Source organism: Actinia tenebrosa, unplaced genomic scaffold, assembly GCF_029948245.1.
Source record: "Actinia tenebrosa isolate PJP-AT-01 unplaced genomic scaffold, QUT_ActTen_1.0 PGA_scaffold12__29_contigs__length_12842862, whole genome shotgun sequence".
In the NCBI taxonomy this organism is placed as follows: Eukaryota; Metazoa; Cnidaria; class Anthozoa; order Actiniaria; family Actiniidae; genus Actinia; species Actinia tenebrosa.
Window position 1 is genome coordinate 9,448,805 of NW_028292572.1, and position 19,290 is coordinate 9,468,094.

Sequence of the window (19,290 nt, forward strand, 5' to 3'; positions counted from 1 at the left end):
TTCGTCCTTTAAGAATGATGTTTTTACATGTAAATTCACGCATGTAATTCAAACCATGTATACAAAAATAAATAGGCTTAAACTAGAGCTACTTTATCATTAATTTTTTAAGGAAAACTATAAAAAAAATATGAATACCCAATACATTCTGGATCAAGCACTGTAATTTATGTACAAAAATATCAATTATGCTTTTGCTTTCGGAGAATATATATATATATATAAGAAAGCCGCGCCACAGAATTCTTTTTCAAAATATATTGTTGATTCTTAAAATAGCAGATATTTATTATAAATTAATTTGTAATCGGAACACTTTAAATATTAATTGTTATACGGGTAACTGGTAATCTATCTATCTTCCTTCCTTCCTTCCTTCCTTTCTTTCTTTCTTCCTTCCTTCCTTCCTTCCTTTCTTACTTCCTTTCTTCCTTCCTTCCTTTCTTTCTTTCTTCCTTCCTTCCTTCCTTTCTTTCTTTCTTTCTTTCTTTCTTGCTTCCTTTCTTCCTTCCTTTCTTTCCTGCATTCTTTCTTTCTCCCATCCTTTGTACATGCACACGTCATCAAAACTCAACAACATATTAAAAAATACCGTTCTCTGAACACCATAACAACCATTTGCAGAATGTGTACATTTTATATATTATTTTGACTGTCTTCAGTCGATATCACCCAATTCAACACTAAATAATAATAATAATAATAATAAATTATTCAATTTCAGCAAATTATAATATTTTCAGATTAGTTTTCTCTTGCTGTGTAGTTTGCTGTGTAGTTTTGCTCTGATCGCGCAAATTTGTCTTTTTTCAATAAAAAGATTGTCCATAGAAAACTATTTTACCTAGTCAATCAGGAGGATCTGTTTATTATCCAAACTTCTTTGCGGTGATGCGTGGCGCGCAAATCAATTTGAATAATGCGTGTTGTCAGATGTATGACTAGGAAGAATGTATATTCTATATTCGAGTACGAATGCGCCTGAGGCATTTGTGGTCCAGATGGTTTGAATAAAATAAAATCTCAACCTTTGATGTGAAGTAGCCATTGCTCTGCGATGCAGCAAAAATATAAAACACATGGATCCATGTTAAATACATTTGTTGTTCTCTTGTCTTAGGATTTCGATGATGCATTAACATAAGCAGTTGATGGTATGGCGAAGTTGCTTCCATACTGTGAAGAGACCACACCTGAAAAGGAAGCTCAAGATTAGAAAGCCATTCTCTATTCAGCGTTCACATTTTAGTCGAACTCTGCAAAACAACCTTTAATTAGGCTGATTAAAGTCGGGGCGCGGCTAACTCAAAGATCAAATTCACCTTTTCGGCGCTAGCCGTCACGTGGTATAAATTGTGTTGGATTGTGATACGGTCACCAAAAAGTTCGGACATTGTTCTCGGATTTCCGTACATATGTACTGACTTTAAATGAACTATTTACTTGGTTTATTTAGTTAGTTCTCTAAATACAAGTAAAATATCATTTTTCTAACTTGATTGAAGCTTTTCTTATTGCTGTTAAGAGAGCTAACTTTAAACTTAGTGAACCCTCAGAAAGGCCTCGAATCATAGTAGAAACCATTCATGTAGAACATTGGTAGATATATAAACAAATTTGGTCCCTTTCCCTGTCAACTTCAGTTTTAAAAACTGAAACCTCCAAGTAATTGAATGCATGGTTCAAGGAGGACAACTTAACATTTTAGTACAATTTTGCAAAAAGTCGGCACTCTGCCTTACCTTGGACAATAATAGGGCTACTTGATATTTCATTATTATGAACTTCGGAAATCATTTGCGCTCTTGAAACCGGGTTAAAAGCACTCTTCTGCTTGATGGTCTGAATCATATTTGATGGAAACGTGAAAATTCCCGGGTTACCATTCGGTGGGACACTGTTGGGCGTTGGCGGTAACGATGGCGACTGGGAAATAACTACAAAATAAAAAGATTACAATAAATTTAGGCACTGTCTAAAAGCGAAGCTCCCAATAGGCACAGGGAGCCCAATTTAGATAAAACTGAAAGGTGAAAATAAAATCGGGGAAAAAATCTTCAATTTTTATTTTTCATTCAAAAAATACAGTAAAATAAAAGATAGGTGAAGAATATTTACTCACATGTTCCGTTGGTGGTAAAGAAGCCTGGTGATGCAGGAACGCTCATGTTATGTAGAGCTGTTATAGGTATATTGCTATGGTAACCATTGGAACTGTTTGGAACGGTCGTCATAGAAACCACCGCATTATTTGAGGTCTGAGTCTCGGAGGAGTGGATAGGCTGCTGAGGTTCAATGTTCTGATTACCGATATTAGGTATAGAGACGGTTGAAACGATTCGTGTTGGGATACTTGAACAGCTGGAAGGCATCTCCACAGTGTTGTTGTTGACGTCTGTTTGGGGTGAGCTGGTGGGTCCTTCTTGATGACTACTTGGGTGTGTATTTTGATGTTGGTGGGGATTTTGGTTGTCTTCATTGCCGTGTGTATTCTCTATATTCGAGTAGGCGACTAACTGGTTTTCTATCTGGTTGTACCCGTTAGACATGCCATCTTGGTACATAGTTACGTAATGTTGGCCTCCGACCAATGCAGGGGATTTGGGGGTTGATAGCACGGTACCCGAGTACGGTGCGGCGGTACGGGGCATTTGATATTGTATGAAGGTCTCTACTAAATCTGCCGCTCTCTTAAGGACAATTTCCTGTTAAGAAATAACAATAAAAAGTTGAAATTATATATGACGAACCCAACCCGTGTTGAATTATAGGAATCATTTGATTTTTGTGATCGCTTACCGAAGCCACTGATTCCAAGCGACACAACTTTATGCAACCACCATTTTTTACACGAACTTCATAATACGAACATTTAAATCGAAAGAATTGATTGGAAAACCAAAAAAAAACCTTATATCACATAACCAGACAAGAAAGAAATAAAGTCAATGATTGAAAAAAATGAAAATAAAAGGGAAAATGGGAAGGTTGGACCGAATTGAATAAACCAATGACGTCATAATTTTTGCGCGCGCAACCGGCCTGAAAGAATCATACTATACCAGATAGCAATTTTCGCAACAGCGTTGAGCATAAAGTTGAATATTCCAATACTAGTAGATATATAAGACGTTAAGCGATCTAACCTTGGGTATCCTTTCTGGATCACCAGGATGACGAGGGATTACTTTTACAAGTCTTTGGAATCCATAATCAATCGTAGGCTCACACAAGGCTAAAGGACAAAGGTACAAAACGTTAGTGTTAAATATGCAGGTAAGCTTATTGATTATAATAACAAAAGTCTTACTTTTTCTTTGCAAAGAGTGGGCATTTTCGTTGTTTCTTTTAAGTTTTTTAATAAATTCATAGCTTTATTCTGGGAGAATAGACTTTTTCCACTTTGAAGATTAAATCGTCTCTATTTTTTTTAGTCAGACATATGTTTCTAAGGTTTATATTTCATACTTCGAATTAAAAATATGTCAGCCAATAATTCCCTTCACAGTTCCCTCAAAGTTAAACTAAGCTTATATGATATACGTTGACTTCTAGAAGTGCAGGCATCTTGTTGTCTTTAACAAATCCTACAATCTGATTGGACTACAGGAAATATATACCTGTATAACAGAATTTTCCAGCTGCACCTCCTCTACAATATTGCTTGTTTCTGTACATGAGTGTTACATCAACCACACCTGAAATTGGGCGGCGAGGGGCTTGTACTCTGATTGCATTAGGGGTAATGAGCTGAAACATAACAGGAAACCATATGTGACTTAAACATTAATGGATTTTGTGACCAGATGTAGAATGGAAAATGAGTCAGGGGCTATCTCCCCCCCCCCCCCCCCCCCCCTCCTTCCCCCCCGGTAGTGGTGTCACATGAGAGCTGTGGAGCCTGGGGCAAGATTGGAGAGTTTAAAAGACATTAATGGATTCATGGATTTCCAATGAAAGTGATTGAGAACTCACCTCACTCCAGACTATCAGGGAACCAAAGACAACTTGTAGACCATCAAAGAAATTGTCACCAATGACAACTACATTGGTGCCTCCTGTCGTCCAACCCTCATTTGGACAGATTGCTTTTATACAGGGTACTGGAAGAAAAATAATAAGCAATTTTGCCAAAAAGGCTAAATTCAATGTCTTAGGTATCTTAAGATTATAATGAGGACTAGCTAAGCAGCGCCATAGAAAGTGGGGACTTGGATTTAAAAGTATAGTAGAATAGTGTGTATAAGACTGAAGAGAACTAGCCGAGACTTGATAATTTGGTGATTATTAGAAAAAGCTGAGAAGGTTAAAGCAAGCTAGACAAGGCTTTCTCTGAGCTTTAAAGTTCAAGGAGGGAATGATTGAAAACCATTCACAGACAGTTCCTTCACTTTTAAAAGAATCATGTCAGTGTAGGGAATATACTGTATATTTACACATTCAAATTAAGACATACATGACAATAATCCATCTGAGTCGAGTTGACGAGATCTTCTGCCATGCTTTGAGTTATTGTGTACGAACATATTATCTGAGCATGCCAACATCCCAGAGTGGTGGTCCAGTAATGTAGAAACATGAACCTGTAAATGCAAAATTGATATATAAATGGGGATAGGGATACGTTAGGGAGTCTTCCTTTAATCTTTCCAATAAGCGAAAGAAATATTTTTTTCTTTCAGTTCAGGAGAAGGACTACAGGGGCAGATTCTGCCAAAAGGGTAGAAGTAGGTATATATGTAAGAGTTTGCTATACTTATTTATATAAAGTTAGCCACCAGAAAGCTAAAAAATGAGATCAGCAAAACAAATGTGAGCACTGTGTCAAAAAAATGTCTTCCTTTAAAGATGTAAGTTTTTGTGTATCCTATAAAAAGGGATTTTTAAGATGTGCTTTTAGTAGTAGAAGTTATTGAGAAAATTAAAGAGCTCTTTTCCACAATAAAAATATGCATTCTTATCAAGCTTTTTTACGAAATATGAAAAAGAAAAGTTTCTACTAAAGCAGAATGACAAATGATAATATTTGCTGTTTCAGAAAATTAACTTAGGGCCATATAGCTTTGTAAAAAAATTATAGTAGCTAAAGCTATAGCAGGATAGTCCTGCTTTTGACCTCATTTATCCAAATTACTCAAAAAAAAAAAAAAAACTAATGTAATTAAATGTCATTCTGTTATGTAGTTGATGGTCACACCTGAAATCGCCGCATGTCCCGTGGATTGCCAGCATTCTTGAGACAGTTCTGATTGCACTTCATGAAGAACTTCAGGTAATACCTATTCATGCAAAAGTATCATTTCTTAGCAAAATAATATGTTTGCACACATTTATGGGTTATGGTAATAATTAAATCACTTGCCATATTACAACATTAGGGACGGTTCTTCATGTGGGAAGGGGGAAGGTATGGTGAGAAAATGAGGGCCTTCATGAATTTTCATTTAAATATATATATATTTAGTGGGAGGGCTTCACAAATATTTTTACTATTCCCTCAGTGACACCCATACCCCCCTCCCCCAACGATAAATAATGAATAGCTACTTGTTAGTATAGTAATTGATAGCTGAAAGAGAGACCCTGTATAACAGATATAACTGAAGTGTTGGAGCAAAAGAAAATGGGAAAAGAGCTACAGCCTTAAAAGAAAAACGTTTTGAAACTGTATTTTCTTGTTTGCAAACAAAATGACCAAAATTTGGTTAAATATGTATTTGGTTTGCCAAACTTCTTATCTAATGCTTCAAGTATGTTCTAGAATGGAGATCAAAGAAAATTATGACAATAAATTGCTTTAAAAAGGTATTAAGATTTTCTTAGAAAAGGTATTAATTAGTCATTTCATTATCAAGAACAGGATATGTTAATGCGAGACCACATTACCACTATTCAACTATTTTTTCATTAACTTTGCTCTTCTATTGAAGTCAAATAATAAGCAAAAGCTAATAGCACTACTGCATCAGCCAATTAGGACCAGAAGAACCAATCAGAGCAGAGAGAGCATTGTTCAGAGAGCTATAGAGTTAATCCCACATTGTGTTGGGGTAATCATAGTGTAAACAATAAATCACAATTATGTAATTTTGTCACAGTAATGATGAAAAGGTAAATTATACACCGTGAAAAGATGAAAAAACTTACTGACGTTTCGGACGCTAGTCCTTCGTCGGAGTAAGAGAGAAAGAAGTGGTAGAAAGGAGTGTATATATGATAGAATAAGACAAAAGAAACCAATGAGAGCAAGGTAGGCAAGGAAACAAAAACAAACAATCAAAAGACAAAAGAAAAGGTTAGTTGAAAATAAAGCGTTCATTAATCCCGTTGGGACTAAGAGTGCCCAATAGGTGAATAAGCCGCATTTCTTTGGTCTTGCGACAATCATTGTTGCCGTTAAGCAAAGAAAGACCGAAAACAATGAAGTCAGAAAGAGAATGGTTAGCTAGATTAAAATGGCGGGAAACTGGTTTGGTGGGATCGTTATTGCGAATATCATAAAGATGATTGCAAATGCGATCACCGAGACGGCGGCCAGTCTCGCCCACATACAAAAGATTACAGCGGGTACATTTAATTTAACCTTTAATTTTGTCAGTTGATCAAGAGAGATCAATAGTTTCAAGTATTGACTTTTCAGTTTACCCTAACAACAACGTATAACATGGTTAGAAGAACGTGCTCCTTGGGGATAGCTAGCTCTCCTTTGAGACCAAAAGTTCTATGTCTATGTTTAATAGCCAATAAAGTGTATCTGTCTGCAGTTATTTTAAAGTAAATACCTACCTGTCGACGATCACAGGGTCGGAAGGAGTCTCGTTTTTGTTGCCACAGGATTTTTTATCACAACAACGGCTAAAAAAATAAGTTGAATTAGTGCACATACGAAGTGAATTGCGACATACTTCAAAATCTTCCTACATTAAAAAAAAAAACGTAGTGAAAATATTTCATTTCTTTTACCTGCACATTACTTCGTGTGTTAACAAAACCCGTCGCATCTCGGGGTTCTTGTCTTGGCCCTCGTAAGCAATTATCTATGGAAGACAAAGCGTAGGAAACGCAATTAAACTTTTCATTAAACACTCTCTATTATACATAGGGAGTATTTTAAGTTTTTGCGAATTTCTATAGTTTTTGTCAAAACTAAAAGTTCAAAAGCATTTTCTAATCAATTTTATGTTTTTTACATTTTTGGCTCAGTCTAAGACCACACTCTGAGTAAAATTCTGTGTTAACTAATTAGTGAAGGAGCTTGCGTTCCATCCTTAGTTTTTGCCAAATTTACAAGTAGATTTTTGCACAAACATTGGTCAACATTGGTCAGGCTGTTGTAAGCAGAAACACGTTCCTTTTTAATCTTTCTCGAGAGTTCAAGTTCGTAAAAATAAGTGACGGGGCAACAAAACCTTTGAACTATTAGTTTCAGGAGTTTGTAAAAAGTTCTTACTTGTTTGGTGTTACATTCCACAAGGCGTATAAAAATATCTTGTTCCACACGTATCGCTGCATAGAAAATCAAAAGTTAAATCATAAGATATCGTGACTGTGAAAGTAATTTTGTTAAATCTAGGCTAGGAAAAAAACGTCTTCATGAAGCACTTAAATGGATTCCAGGAATGAAAAAGCCATTCAAGTGTCCTCTCTCTCGACGTCCACTTATTTGGTCGTCAAACTCTCGCAGTTTAAATTAATCTTTAACGAAGTTTTAGCAAACTTTCTAACGTTCTTGTTTATTCACATAACACCTAAGCTCTTATTTGGATATCTAACTCCCAGAGCACCATTGGTAAATATAGTAGTTGTACTCTTTTGTATCGCGTCTTGCAGACCACCACACCGGAATTAAAAACTACGAAGCGTGATACCAAATAGTCCCAAAGCAACCATAGCAGTTTGTGGTTCGTGTTCAGCTGGTGCTAAATTCCCATTAGGGAGGTCGAGGGTTAATTTAATAACGAGGAAATATAGGTAAACATACTAGTAAGCGTAGCAATAGAAACTTTTTAAATTCGATCAACTTTTTGAAAGTTTACGATTTTTGATCTGTCTTACCTCCATTACAAATAAGCCCTAAGCGGTACTGGACACCATTTCTGATTTTTCTGTCCTCCTAAAAAACACAAAAAAAGTTCCAAAATAGCTCCTAAAAACTTTTTTCACGTTTATGTGAAGTAGATAGACATGAGGCCAGTATTTGTACAGCACGTCTTACCTGTGTATGCTCGATGAAGTCAACAAACTGTGCGTGTTCTATCTCCAGTGGTTGCGAATTGTGGTCGAAGAACGCCAGAACGAAGTGGAAAAAATTACTTTTACGTAAATTTGCTGGAGGTTGCTTCTCGAAGCTGCATCTTGATAATACAGAGGGTTGACTACAAGATAAAATTGTATTTAAAAACTCAGCAATGTAACTTTTTGGAAAAGAACTTTTTATATTTCTGTTGACTTGGATTGGTACACCGGAGTAAATGAGTTAAATTTTCTGTTGCTCTCTTGCTTACCCTGGAGTTGTATGATCCTCTAGTCCAGGCTGTGGAATCCAAGGATTTATTCTTCTTCCGCCTTTTATAGTACTATCAGGTTGTTCTTGCATTTCTGAGACTCGTAAATTGCGCCAAATGTAAACCTCTTGCAGTGATTATCAGCGCGCTTCTGTATTAGAGTTTTGTTAGTCGTATCGTCAGTGACTACGTCCAAGACAGTTTTCGCGCCGCTCGAACTGTTTTACGTTTGTTTAAACTCCGACGTTCATCTTCAATAAAGTAACCTAAGGTCTTTGTTCCTGGAGAACGCGAGATCCAGTCAGAATGAGCGAATTCAACTCCCAAAGGGACAGAGCTTTACTTCAACGGTGCTCCCGAGGGAATAAAACACTACAATTCTGAATACGTAATAATATGCTTGAGTCGTGACCTTTTGACCAATCAGCGCGCTTGCATTGTCTTTGTTTGAGATTGTTCAAGTGTGATGGAATGCGGGATGGTTGAGTCATTTCCTGCAGCTATTTTGGTGCGTTGTATCAAACATGTGTGCGAAGAAAAATTACTTTTAACCAATTTCTTGAAAAAACAAAGATATTCGTTTTTTTATTATTTATAACTTTAAATGTTTTGTAAAGTATAAAAGCAAGAATTGAAAGAATTGTCAAAATGAATAAGTTTATTTTATTGATAAAGTAAACCAAGAAATGAAAAGTTACTAATAATTCTCCACTTTAAAAACGAGTTAGAAACTGGGTCCGAGTCTCTTCCCGAAAAGGCTTATGGGATGCCTTGAAGGGACGTGTTGTTTACGATATTATGGCGGGAAATGAGTTACAGCTACAATCAAGTGATCTTTCTCTAAAAGAAGAAGATATACCAGGTGCTAAGCTCCTTAAACATGTAGACAATTGTAGCTTAACTATTCTCAAGCGTTGGCTAGCCTGTAGAGGAGCCAAAGTCACGGGAAAATTGCAAGAACTCAGAGAAAGGTGAGTCCGTTTATCGGAGTATGGCCGGCCGTGTATCGACTTAGTTTATCATAGCAAATCTTGCCAGGTTTATTCATGCTATTTTACTTTTTAATGTATATATTTTGAACATTAATATATTCAGAAAGTTTGAGGTTTCTACTTGTGCTTGTCATGAGCAAATCGGTGACCAAAATTCTTCAGAATCTTGCATACATGTACATGTACCTTGTAATACACAGCTTGGTGTCTGTCTACATTGTAACCTAGAATTTTCTTTTAGAAAACTTAACTCTTTCTCTTTTTTCTCTAAGGGTAAAGAATCATGTCAAAAATGGATTGGATAAAAAGTATTTACAAGATCCTGACGGGGGTATTCATCTGTTGAAGAAGAAAGCAAAGGCAGGACTTCTTCCAGAGTCTCTACCACAAGAATCAAACAATTTCCCCAAAGATGGATATAACCCAGACCTTTCTAAACTGCCCAAAATCAATTTTGGAGTTATCTGGAAATTCATGATTGAAACAGTAAAATGGAAAAAGCAAATTGCCACAGCTAAACCTCTAGTGAAAGGTTATAACTTTTTTAAATCCAACCATGTTGTGACTATATATTATCAAGTAAAAGATGGCAAGCACTATCTTAAGAGCCAAGTGTTACCTTCAATGAAAAAAGGAAAACTATACACATGTTTTATTTTGCTGTCATCTTTTTCCTATGTGCTTCGTGGTATTTGCGGATGTCCAGCTGGAAAGGATGGCCGCTGCAACCATGTAACAGCCACTCTATTTGGTCTTGTTGATTTTACCAAGAAGAGAACAGAAATTGAACAATCATGTACGTCTAAGCCATGTCGCTGGAGTGTGCCTCCTAAACGCAAAGGAAAAGTTGTAGCCATTTCAAAAATAGATTTTAAGAAACATGACTACAGCAAGATCAAAAAGCCACGCAAGTCTCTAATAACACCTGATAAAGATGTCAGAGCTCAAGTGGACCAAGTAGAATGGTCACTTGAAAAGAAACAGCACATGTTAACACAGGTTCTTGCCTTGCAAAAGAAAACTGGAAGAATTATGGGGTGGTCTCACATATTGCCACAAACTGTAGAGGGAAATGACAATTCAACAGAGATCAGAATGCAAGATACTACTACAGAAAATGCAACATCAGCACATGAAAGTATTCTACTTAAAGATCCTCTTGAAATTATTTCACCAATCAAGGAACTTCCAGTTTCTTGCAAGGAAATAAAAGAACGTGCTCAAAGGATTAAGAGAAAATTGTTCGTAACCGAAGAGCAATCAAACAAAATTGAAGTAGAAACAAGAGGTCAGAGTGAAAGTCCTCAGTGGTATGTACACCGTGCAGCAAGACTAACTGCCTCTAAATGTCACAGAATTGCATCACTAAAGGCTACAACATCCCCATCAAAGGCCATAAGAGACATACTATACACTCAAGTTAGGCCAACTTGGCAGATGAGAGAAGGCCTGTCAAAAGAAGGAATCATTCAAGAAGAATATATAGCAGAACAAAACAGAAATGGACATAACAATCTTACTGTAAAAAAGTCTGGTTTTATTGTTAGCTTAAAATCAGGATTCCTAGGAGCAAGCCCAGATGGGAATGTTTGTGATCCCTCTTGTGCAGATTCTGAGGGTTTGCTTGAAATGAAATACATACAAACAAATGAAGGTGAGACATTAGAAGATGCATTAGTTAGGAAGAGAATATGCACTAAGACACAAGCAATAACAATAAGCAAGAAGCATGCCTATTACTACCAGATTCAGCATGCTATGTATGTCTGTGAAAGAGCATGGACTGATTTCGTGGTTAAAGCATCACATTCTTCTGGAATCTACATTGAGCGAGTCAGATTTAACTGTGATCATTGGAAAGAAGTTCTTACAAAGATTGAGAAATTCTATGAAGACCATATTCTAACTGAACTGGCATATCCCAGAATAAAGTTTGGCTTGCAATGTGCAAGAATGGAATGAAACCATAACACTGAAATTGACTGTTTCTGCTTTATACTTGATAAGAAAACATGACTTGAGGCGAGCGCTTTTTGTTGCTTGCAAATATAGCAAAAGTTTACACTTCTTATTTATATAAGACAGCAATGACCAATGTTCTTGTTATCTGCAGTGTGTTTTCATAGAGTACAAACACTTAGTGTGCAACAACTTTGCACCATTACAATAAAATTTGCATAATTTAGTGGTATTTATATTGCACATTTTTCGTGTTTGTACTCTAGTAAAATGCATGTATCTTTGAGGCAATACTCAGTGTACAAAAGTTTTAACTCTTATCGATATTTGAGTTTATTAAGAAATCTATTTATTGATCACTAATGTAAATTATTTGCGATGAAAATTGAAATGTTTAATCATTTTACATATACAAAGAGCAGTCTTTAGTGAGCAAATAGTGCAGATCTTTTTGGCAAAATGCTGTGAAATAATACCAGTTCAATAGGGAGCACTTAATTCTTGTTTTATATTATTTAACAGGATTTTGTAAACCACTCTTCACTAAAGAGAACAAGAGAATAAAGACACCATACTTGTACTCAAAAATAATTGTATTTTATGATAACTGTCTCCACCTTTGAATTTAGTTTTGAATTTATTTGATCAAAGGGGGTAGGAAATTTGACAATGCGCAAATAACTATGACTATGTCACTTGCATATGGTGCCATGGAAATAGGGATTCTTTTATCGATAATGTGCCAGTTCTTTATCCTCTCCATGAACCTCTCTACATGAACCTTTAAACTAGCTATAGTTTTGTTTTTGATGCTTTGATCTATGGTAAACTGGGTATCTTTCTTCAAATATTCAGGCATTGCCAGTGATACCCCAACTGATGCAAGCTCATCCTTGACATTAAAGCCTTTATCGGCCATTACTTCATCTCCATGTTGCAAAATGTCAAGAAAAACCACTCATAACAGTGATCTCTTTATCAGAGGTGCTGCCTGGGAACAGCTCGCTAACAAATGCTGTCACGCCACTGGGTGTGATACCAATTAGACATTTCATAGTTGGCTTACTCTTATAAGATGAGTAACATGCTGACTGTAAATCTAAAGCACTGGGTTTCTCCATTTCAATCTCGGTACAGTCAACAATAATTGCAACTTTAGGAAACAGTTCTTTAAATTGCTTTGGACTGTGAAGAGTAATTACATCTCTTGGAGGTAGGTTGATAAGTGGCTCAAACTCTGAACGTAAAAGTCTCAGCCATGTCCTTACAATCAGAGATACTGATGAGTCTGAAATGAGAAAACGATGAGCTAGATCTTTCTCAAAAAGACCAAGTCTTATCCTCATTAAAACCATGACAAATTCCTGGAACAGTGTTAGAATTCTTAGTCTCCCCAACTTGTTAACAGATTGTTTTTTATCATGATTTATGTAGCTCATTCTCAGGGCAGAATCTTCCACCAGATTAAAGCACAGCAAAAGTGTTGAATAGTCTGGTAAACCTGTATAGAATTCAATATCCTTATCATTTTGTTGATACTTATCAATGTCAAACCTTGTATTTGATATTTGGTACTCTAGTCTTTTGATTGTATGGTCAGCATCCATTAATTTTTCCTTCATTTCATCGATTACTTGTATTTTTTGCTTCAATTCATCCTTTAATTCCTTAGTTTCTCTTTCAAATTTACTAAGCTTCTCGCAAATAGCTTGCCGTTCGTCATCCAGGCTCACTTTATCAGACTTACGACAGTGGCCTTTGTAGATAAAACTGCAGATATGTTTGTCGTCAACAAACTTTGTTGCCGATCCTTCTTGCCCTTCGTCTATCACTCCTACATTTTCAACTGAAATTAATCTTCGTGCGTTGAAATATTCTCTTCTGACGAGCTTTCTTCTTTCATTTCGTGGGGTAGTCCACGGAAAAAGTGTTGGAAGATGTGTTCGACTTAGTTTCTTGCCGCCTTCCCAATGCAACGAGCAAATACGAGTGTTTTGAGAGTCCAATTTAAGGCTATCGTTCTTCAGGATCACCTTGTATATCTTCCTTTGTCCAGGATCAGATGGGATCCGATAGAATTGGACTTCAGGGGGTTTATTCCTGTGAGAAACGTGACACTTAGGAACACAACAGTGATACTTCGGCATGGCGATTCGATCTTGTTGTCCCTTCAAGGCATCCCATAAGCCTTTTCGGGAAGAGTCGGACCCAGTTTTCCAACTCGTTTTTAAAGTGGAGAATGACTTATAAGATTCAAGCTTCTTATTGCTGGTTTTCACATGACGTCATCAAAACATCAAAATCTAAACTATAGATCGTATAAAGGCATTTCTCAAATATGTTTTAGAAATCAGTGCTATAAGTCACAAGAAAAAATCTCGAGTCATTTCGATGTTTGGTTCCCGAGTTATGAAGGTTGACTTTGTGTCACGCATTACCGTCACGTCTATCTAAATAGCGATGAAAATATTAAAATAATTTACTCTAGTTGAAAGATTTTCCCTTAGACACGTTGTAAAGATCTATATAAAGTATATTTAATTGAAATATAGCCAAACATATGAAATATTCCATCATTTTAAGCCTTTGGAATTTCGTCCGCCATGATGGTGTACCAACTTGGAACACCAAGATGGCCGCTCCATACATTTTAACCAAAAATTGCGTCATGTTTACTTGCCTATAGTTCCGCAACGAAATGCTTTACAGCCTTAAAATTTGGCCAGTATGTGTAGTTTGGACCGCTTTGCAAGAATATAAAACTTTTATTTCATTATAATGCGAATTTACGCTTTTGAAATTCATGATGACGTAGGTGAAAACCAAGAATAGTTGAGTTCCATGCTACAACTTACACACGAAGCGGCCGGCTAGCGTGACGTCAAAACCCGTCTCGCACTTTGGCAACGTTTCCACCAACTTTCGGTCAACTGTTGCGCAAAAGATTTGAAAGGCGGCTTTAGTGCTTAGCCGGTAACGCAACACACTCGTTCCTTTGCTTGGCCGTGACAAAAGACATGCAAGGAACATTTGCCTACTGTAAGAGCGGTTTAACTAAAAGCGAGAAAAGAACACAAAAGAAAACCTTTTTTCCTTGCTCCCCTCTTATGCTGAAGTTTTCGGCTTACAACGAAACGCCCACTTTAGTTTTACCGCGCGCATGCGGCGATCGTCAAAGTCAAAGAAGAAAGCTTGACGCACTTTTATTGTTAAAATTGATATTTCATAGGTCATAAAGAGTACGCATGCGTGGAAGTATATCTTCGATCATGGATAGCGCTATCCGACCGATAAATCTTATCTTGGATAACAGAATCAACTTATCCACTGGACAAGGATTTATCCTTCGGATAATGAGCGCTATCCACCCTTCGTACTGAGCCAGGCCTAGGTGTTTGTAATCCAAGTCCACATGAATAAAGGGCTGAAAAAGAACTTGAATCTATCTTAACAAAGTGACTAAAACGTGCTCTTGGCTTCGAGTATGCGCCTAAACACAATATAGCCAGATATTTATATTTCCTAATATATCTGCCCCATAATCATTTAAATAAACTTTGAGTAGTTACAAGTCATTTTTGGACTCCTATGTAATCTTTTTTTACGCTCGACATACAAACTCTAGTGAGTTCTATACTCGGCTGTGGTAAAGAATGTGTGGGATTCTTTATCAAGATAGAACTACATTGACACCTCATCTGAAAGTTCAATATCTTATATTCTCATAGAGAGTATTGAAATTTTAAAATATCTAAATACGGTTAACAGTACAGAGGGTTATCGAAAATAAATCAAATATAAGGGAGATAGTGCACAGTGTACAAGATGTATCGCGAACACCTATATCTTTGTGTTATCGGATTTTTTTCTTCGATATTTTGGCAGCCCCAAATTATCCTTATAATACTAATAACAGTGCGAGATAAACCATAGATTATGACTATCTGAAATATCGATCAGGGGCGGATCAAACCAAAAATATACGAGGGGAAGCTAGGGCCGCTTGATCGAATTTTGCGAATAACACTACAGAACTTGGAAAAAATATTGAAAAATATGCTTTCCATTCCACTTCAAAAAACAACCAACGTCCTTAAGGTAAGGGGGCTACAGCCTCCTGCACCCCCTGGATCCGCACCCCCCTGGATCCGCACCCCCCTGGATCCGCACCCCCCTGGATCCGCACCCCCCTGGATCCGCACCCCCCTGGATCCGCACCCCCCTGTGGATCCGCACACGCTGCAAATACACAGGTACAAGGCGCTGGTATAGTAGCCAACTGCTGCTAGCACCAAATTATATATCATTACAATACTAATAATGACAGTGGTAAATAAAGTTCATAGATTTTATCTCTCTGAAGACAAATATATACGTATGCTACGAACAAATAACAATTTATCGGTAATAACTTTTTTCATTGAGAACGAATTCACAACTAATTATCTTCAGTAAAACCTTCACAAATCTTATTTTATCAAAATTTTGTCGAGCCATGAAACAATCTCTGGGCTAATCTTAGTCTGGACACGGTTAAATTACATTGAATCAGAATTCTACGTAGTAAGTTCAACTTATGTCTTAGACTTGTTCCTGTACGTGTATTAAAAGACAAATATAATCTAAATGGCTTTGTTAAAAACTGCAAACCTTGCGGCCGTAAGACAGGCGCGAAAGCCAAAAAAGCTAGAGCTGACTCATTACATGTAATAGGTCACTAGATACGAAGGGAATCTATCACAAATTGAATTATATTCAGTGGATATATTGGCTGCATAAAGTGAATTATGTAGTGGATATATTGGCTTCACAAAGTGAATTATGCAGTGGATATATTGGCTTTACTAAAAGCTGCAAAATTATAAAAAGGGCGCATTTCTTATCATCAAAAAGAGCCGACAAAGACAATCAATGCTTCGAAGAATGTCTGAAAAAGAGAATAAATATAAAGGTATTTTTATATTTACTCTCGGCTAAAAAAAACCCCTGCAAAAACAGATAATTTTTAAACAATTATTGTTGTACATATTTCTTTCTCGTCCAAAGTTATTGGTTTAGGCTGAAAAAAGCTGACCTGACGGAGTAATAGCTACTAGTGACGGCAAACTCGCAAGCAGGTGTGTGTGTGTTGGTGTGTGTACCTTCAACGGTAAAACAAGTCTTGAAGGAGATAGCCTGACATTACTTGGTAAATATGTTTTGTAATAACTAAGCTAACGATTCCACAAGAACCAGTTGAGTAATGAGTAATATTTGATGTAATAGTCAGAACTTCCTTATCATTCCCCGAAATATTTGTTTTAGCAATTTTGTTTCAAAATTTTCAATATGTTTTATGTAGTTTTTGCTTCCTTTGCTTAAACAAGCGGGAAATTGAATTCCAATTAGCTGGCTGCCATGGTAACAGTAGAGGTTCCTATAAATGCTTCTCTCTCTCTCTGTCTTTCTTTTCGTTTATATTCAACACTTTTTGGTATTTTTTTCTAGATTTTTTAAGCGTTTTGGTCACTTTTCAAGGACCTTTATTTCGCTCTGTCCGTTTTCATTCAACTCATAGGTACTTCTCCTTACTTACTTCGTCCCCTTGAAGTCAGTTCTTTGCAGACGTTTTTAAGGACCGACACAAAAAACGTCTACTGAGGAGGTTACCTTGGCCTCCTTTGCAGCCGTTCTTAGGGTCGTCACGCAACGTTTGTGGGGAGGGAAACGTTGCGTGACGACCCTAAGAACGGCTGCAAAGGAGGCTAAGGTTACCTTGTATAGTAGTAATAAATTATGCGTTCGGTGTGTATATAATGAAGTAGAGAGAATAAGAGAAAAATATCAAATGCCCTTGGCAGGATTCGAACCCACGTCTTCGGTATTCTAGTCCGATGTGTTAACCACTACACTACAAGGTTACCTTGGATTAATATATATTCTGTAGCATGGCTTCCCGTCAGTTGCCGGCTTGTCGTTCAACTTAACCATTTAAAATCACAATACGATACCGCATACGGTGCTTATGACTATGGCTAAACGAATTGCCAAATCATAAATCAACGTTTCTTTACATCCTGACTGCTTACCGATTTTTTAAACTTTATTTCTTATTTTTTCGTCCTTTCAATTTGGCTAGTTATCTTCTCAGTGGATCAAATGAGACCAATATTGGTTTTAGGCCGAAGGATTTTCTTTGTGCGCTGAGGGGGTATTTCTTTCTCTCTACTTATATCTGAACAGGAACTGTAGAAAAGAGGTTCAGCTCGTAAAACAAACCGACGGTTCCTGAAAAAATATGTCAAGTCAGTGTTGTTTTGTAGGTTGGTTAAATAATGGTTAAATTAATATATTTCTTCAACCCAAGACAATTAAAAAATAGTCAAGATAATCTTGGCCTAAAGATTCCATTCCAAAACAAATAAAATATGGCGCAGGCGAGAAAACTTCAATTAAAGACACATTCACAGATATTTCTTTAACAAAAAACTTTCTAACATAGCTTTTACAATGTATATAGAGTAGCTTTGCCAGCTGCTTTTTAGCGAACATTGCTCTGTCAACCTGTATAAAACGACCTGTTTACCAGTGATCAGTTTACAAGGGTTTGGTCATGAAGCAATGTCCAAGTGTATCGTAGCTTTGATGAAGAGACATTTCACTGTAAACACAACGTGTAAACCGATAGTGTGACCGACTTACAAATGTTTTCGTAATGAAACTTCCAAGATCTTCATCCGTGCAGTATTGATACACATAAATTACGTGTGTATCTTTAGTGAGTATATTGCGTCTACTTAAACTGGTGTTAGGCGTATCATCATTTACATGTGGGGTGCGATATGTATCTATTTTCGAATCTTTCGTACAAGTCGGTTCTTTTCGATAGTGCTTGTAGTACCTCTGGACATATTGATTTCCAAAGTGCCTTGGTTGGAAAAGAGACTGACAAGAACCCCGTGCATGAAGGGAAGATGAGAGAACAAAAAATATGAATTACCCTAGTAACGAAACAATAGAGAGTTTTAGATTTACCGTCACGGCAAACCGTGAAACGTCAATTGACCAGTAAAAAATTCTTTTAAATTACTGAAAAAGAATCGCAAAAAAGTCCAAGTAGTAGAAAAACAAAAGAGTATTTGCGCTTGGTGAGAAGGTTTGTAAAAGGTAAAAAGTAAAATACACGAAAACTATGAAAACGTGGTCACGTTTGCCGTTTGCGGGGAGAAAAAAAAGTCAATCTAAAACTCTCTAATATCAAAGAGGGAACGAGGAAGAGAGAACGAGGAAAAAACAGCCACTCAAAAGCGAAAATAATTAAGACATAAAATATGTTGGAGTTTAAGTTCAAGAGAATATACGTAAACTGAGAGAGGATGGTTTTGAAGTACTTGAGTGGTTTGGACAAATGTGAAGGAGGGATTAAGAATTAAATAAAAGAAAGGAAAGATCGATCAAAAGTGAAAATGGAAATCAGTATTAAAGTATAAAGGACTAGAGAGCCGATTCTCGAAGAAGAAGAAAATAACTGCAAAAAGCTAAGGGAATAAGAAAGATAGAAAGAGAGATAAAGAAGGAATGAAGGAATAAAGTTCTGGTAAAATATGTCACTATTAAATGCATTGCTTATCGTTAACTACAAGTATGTCTCGGTGTCTCGAGCAGATATATCCTTAGCTCTTGTTACTTAAAAGTCGAAAACGTGTCTATTAAAGATCTCTAGCTTCTTCCATCAGATTTGACATTCAAGTTCTTTCTACCCCCTAAAAGGATCGTATTCCTATTCATCCGGATCATTCAACCGTGCAATCTTTACAATCATTTTCCATTGCACGGATCTTTATCTAATTTACTAT

At 36.6% G+C, this 19,290-nt stretch overlaps 1 protein-coding gene and 1 non-coding gene across 2 annotated transcripts; both read right to left on the reverse strand.

Annotated features, from left to right (window-relative positions):
• Window positions 1–6: 6 nt before the first annotated feature.
• Window positions 7–9,081, reverse strand: LOC116292409 (transcription factor COE2). Its single transcript, XM_031699769.2, has 14 exons — window positions 8,505–9,081; window positions 8,216–8,375; window positions 8,056–8,113; window positions 7,451–7,506; window positions 6,964–7,037; window positions 6,787–6,855; window positions 5,198–5,279; window positions 4,457–4,583; window positions 3,976–4,103; window positions 3,621–3,750; window positions 3,147–3,235; window positions 2,123–2,705; window positions 1,743–1,937; window positions 7–1,193 (listed from the first exon to the last, which is right to left on the reverse strand). The coding sequence occupies exons 1-14, from the start codon at window positions 8,594–8,596 to the stop codon at window positions 1,117–1,119; spliced, it is 1,920 nt and encodes a 639-aa protein (XP_031555629.2). The 5' UTR covers window positions 8,597–9,081; the 3' UTR covers window positions 7–1,116.
• Window positions 9,082–12,073: 2,992 nt separating this feature from the next.
• On the reverse strand, window positions 12,074–13,686 carry LOC116296808 (uncharacterized). The gene has a single exon (XR_016119475.1). It is a non-coding gene; the product is annotated as an uncharacterized LOC116296808 (transcript).
• Between the last annotated feature and the right edge of the window lie 5,604 nt (window positions 13,687–19,290).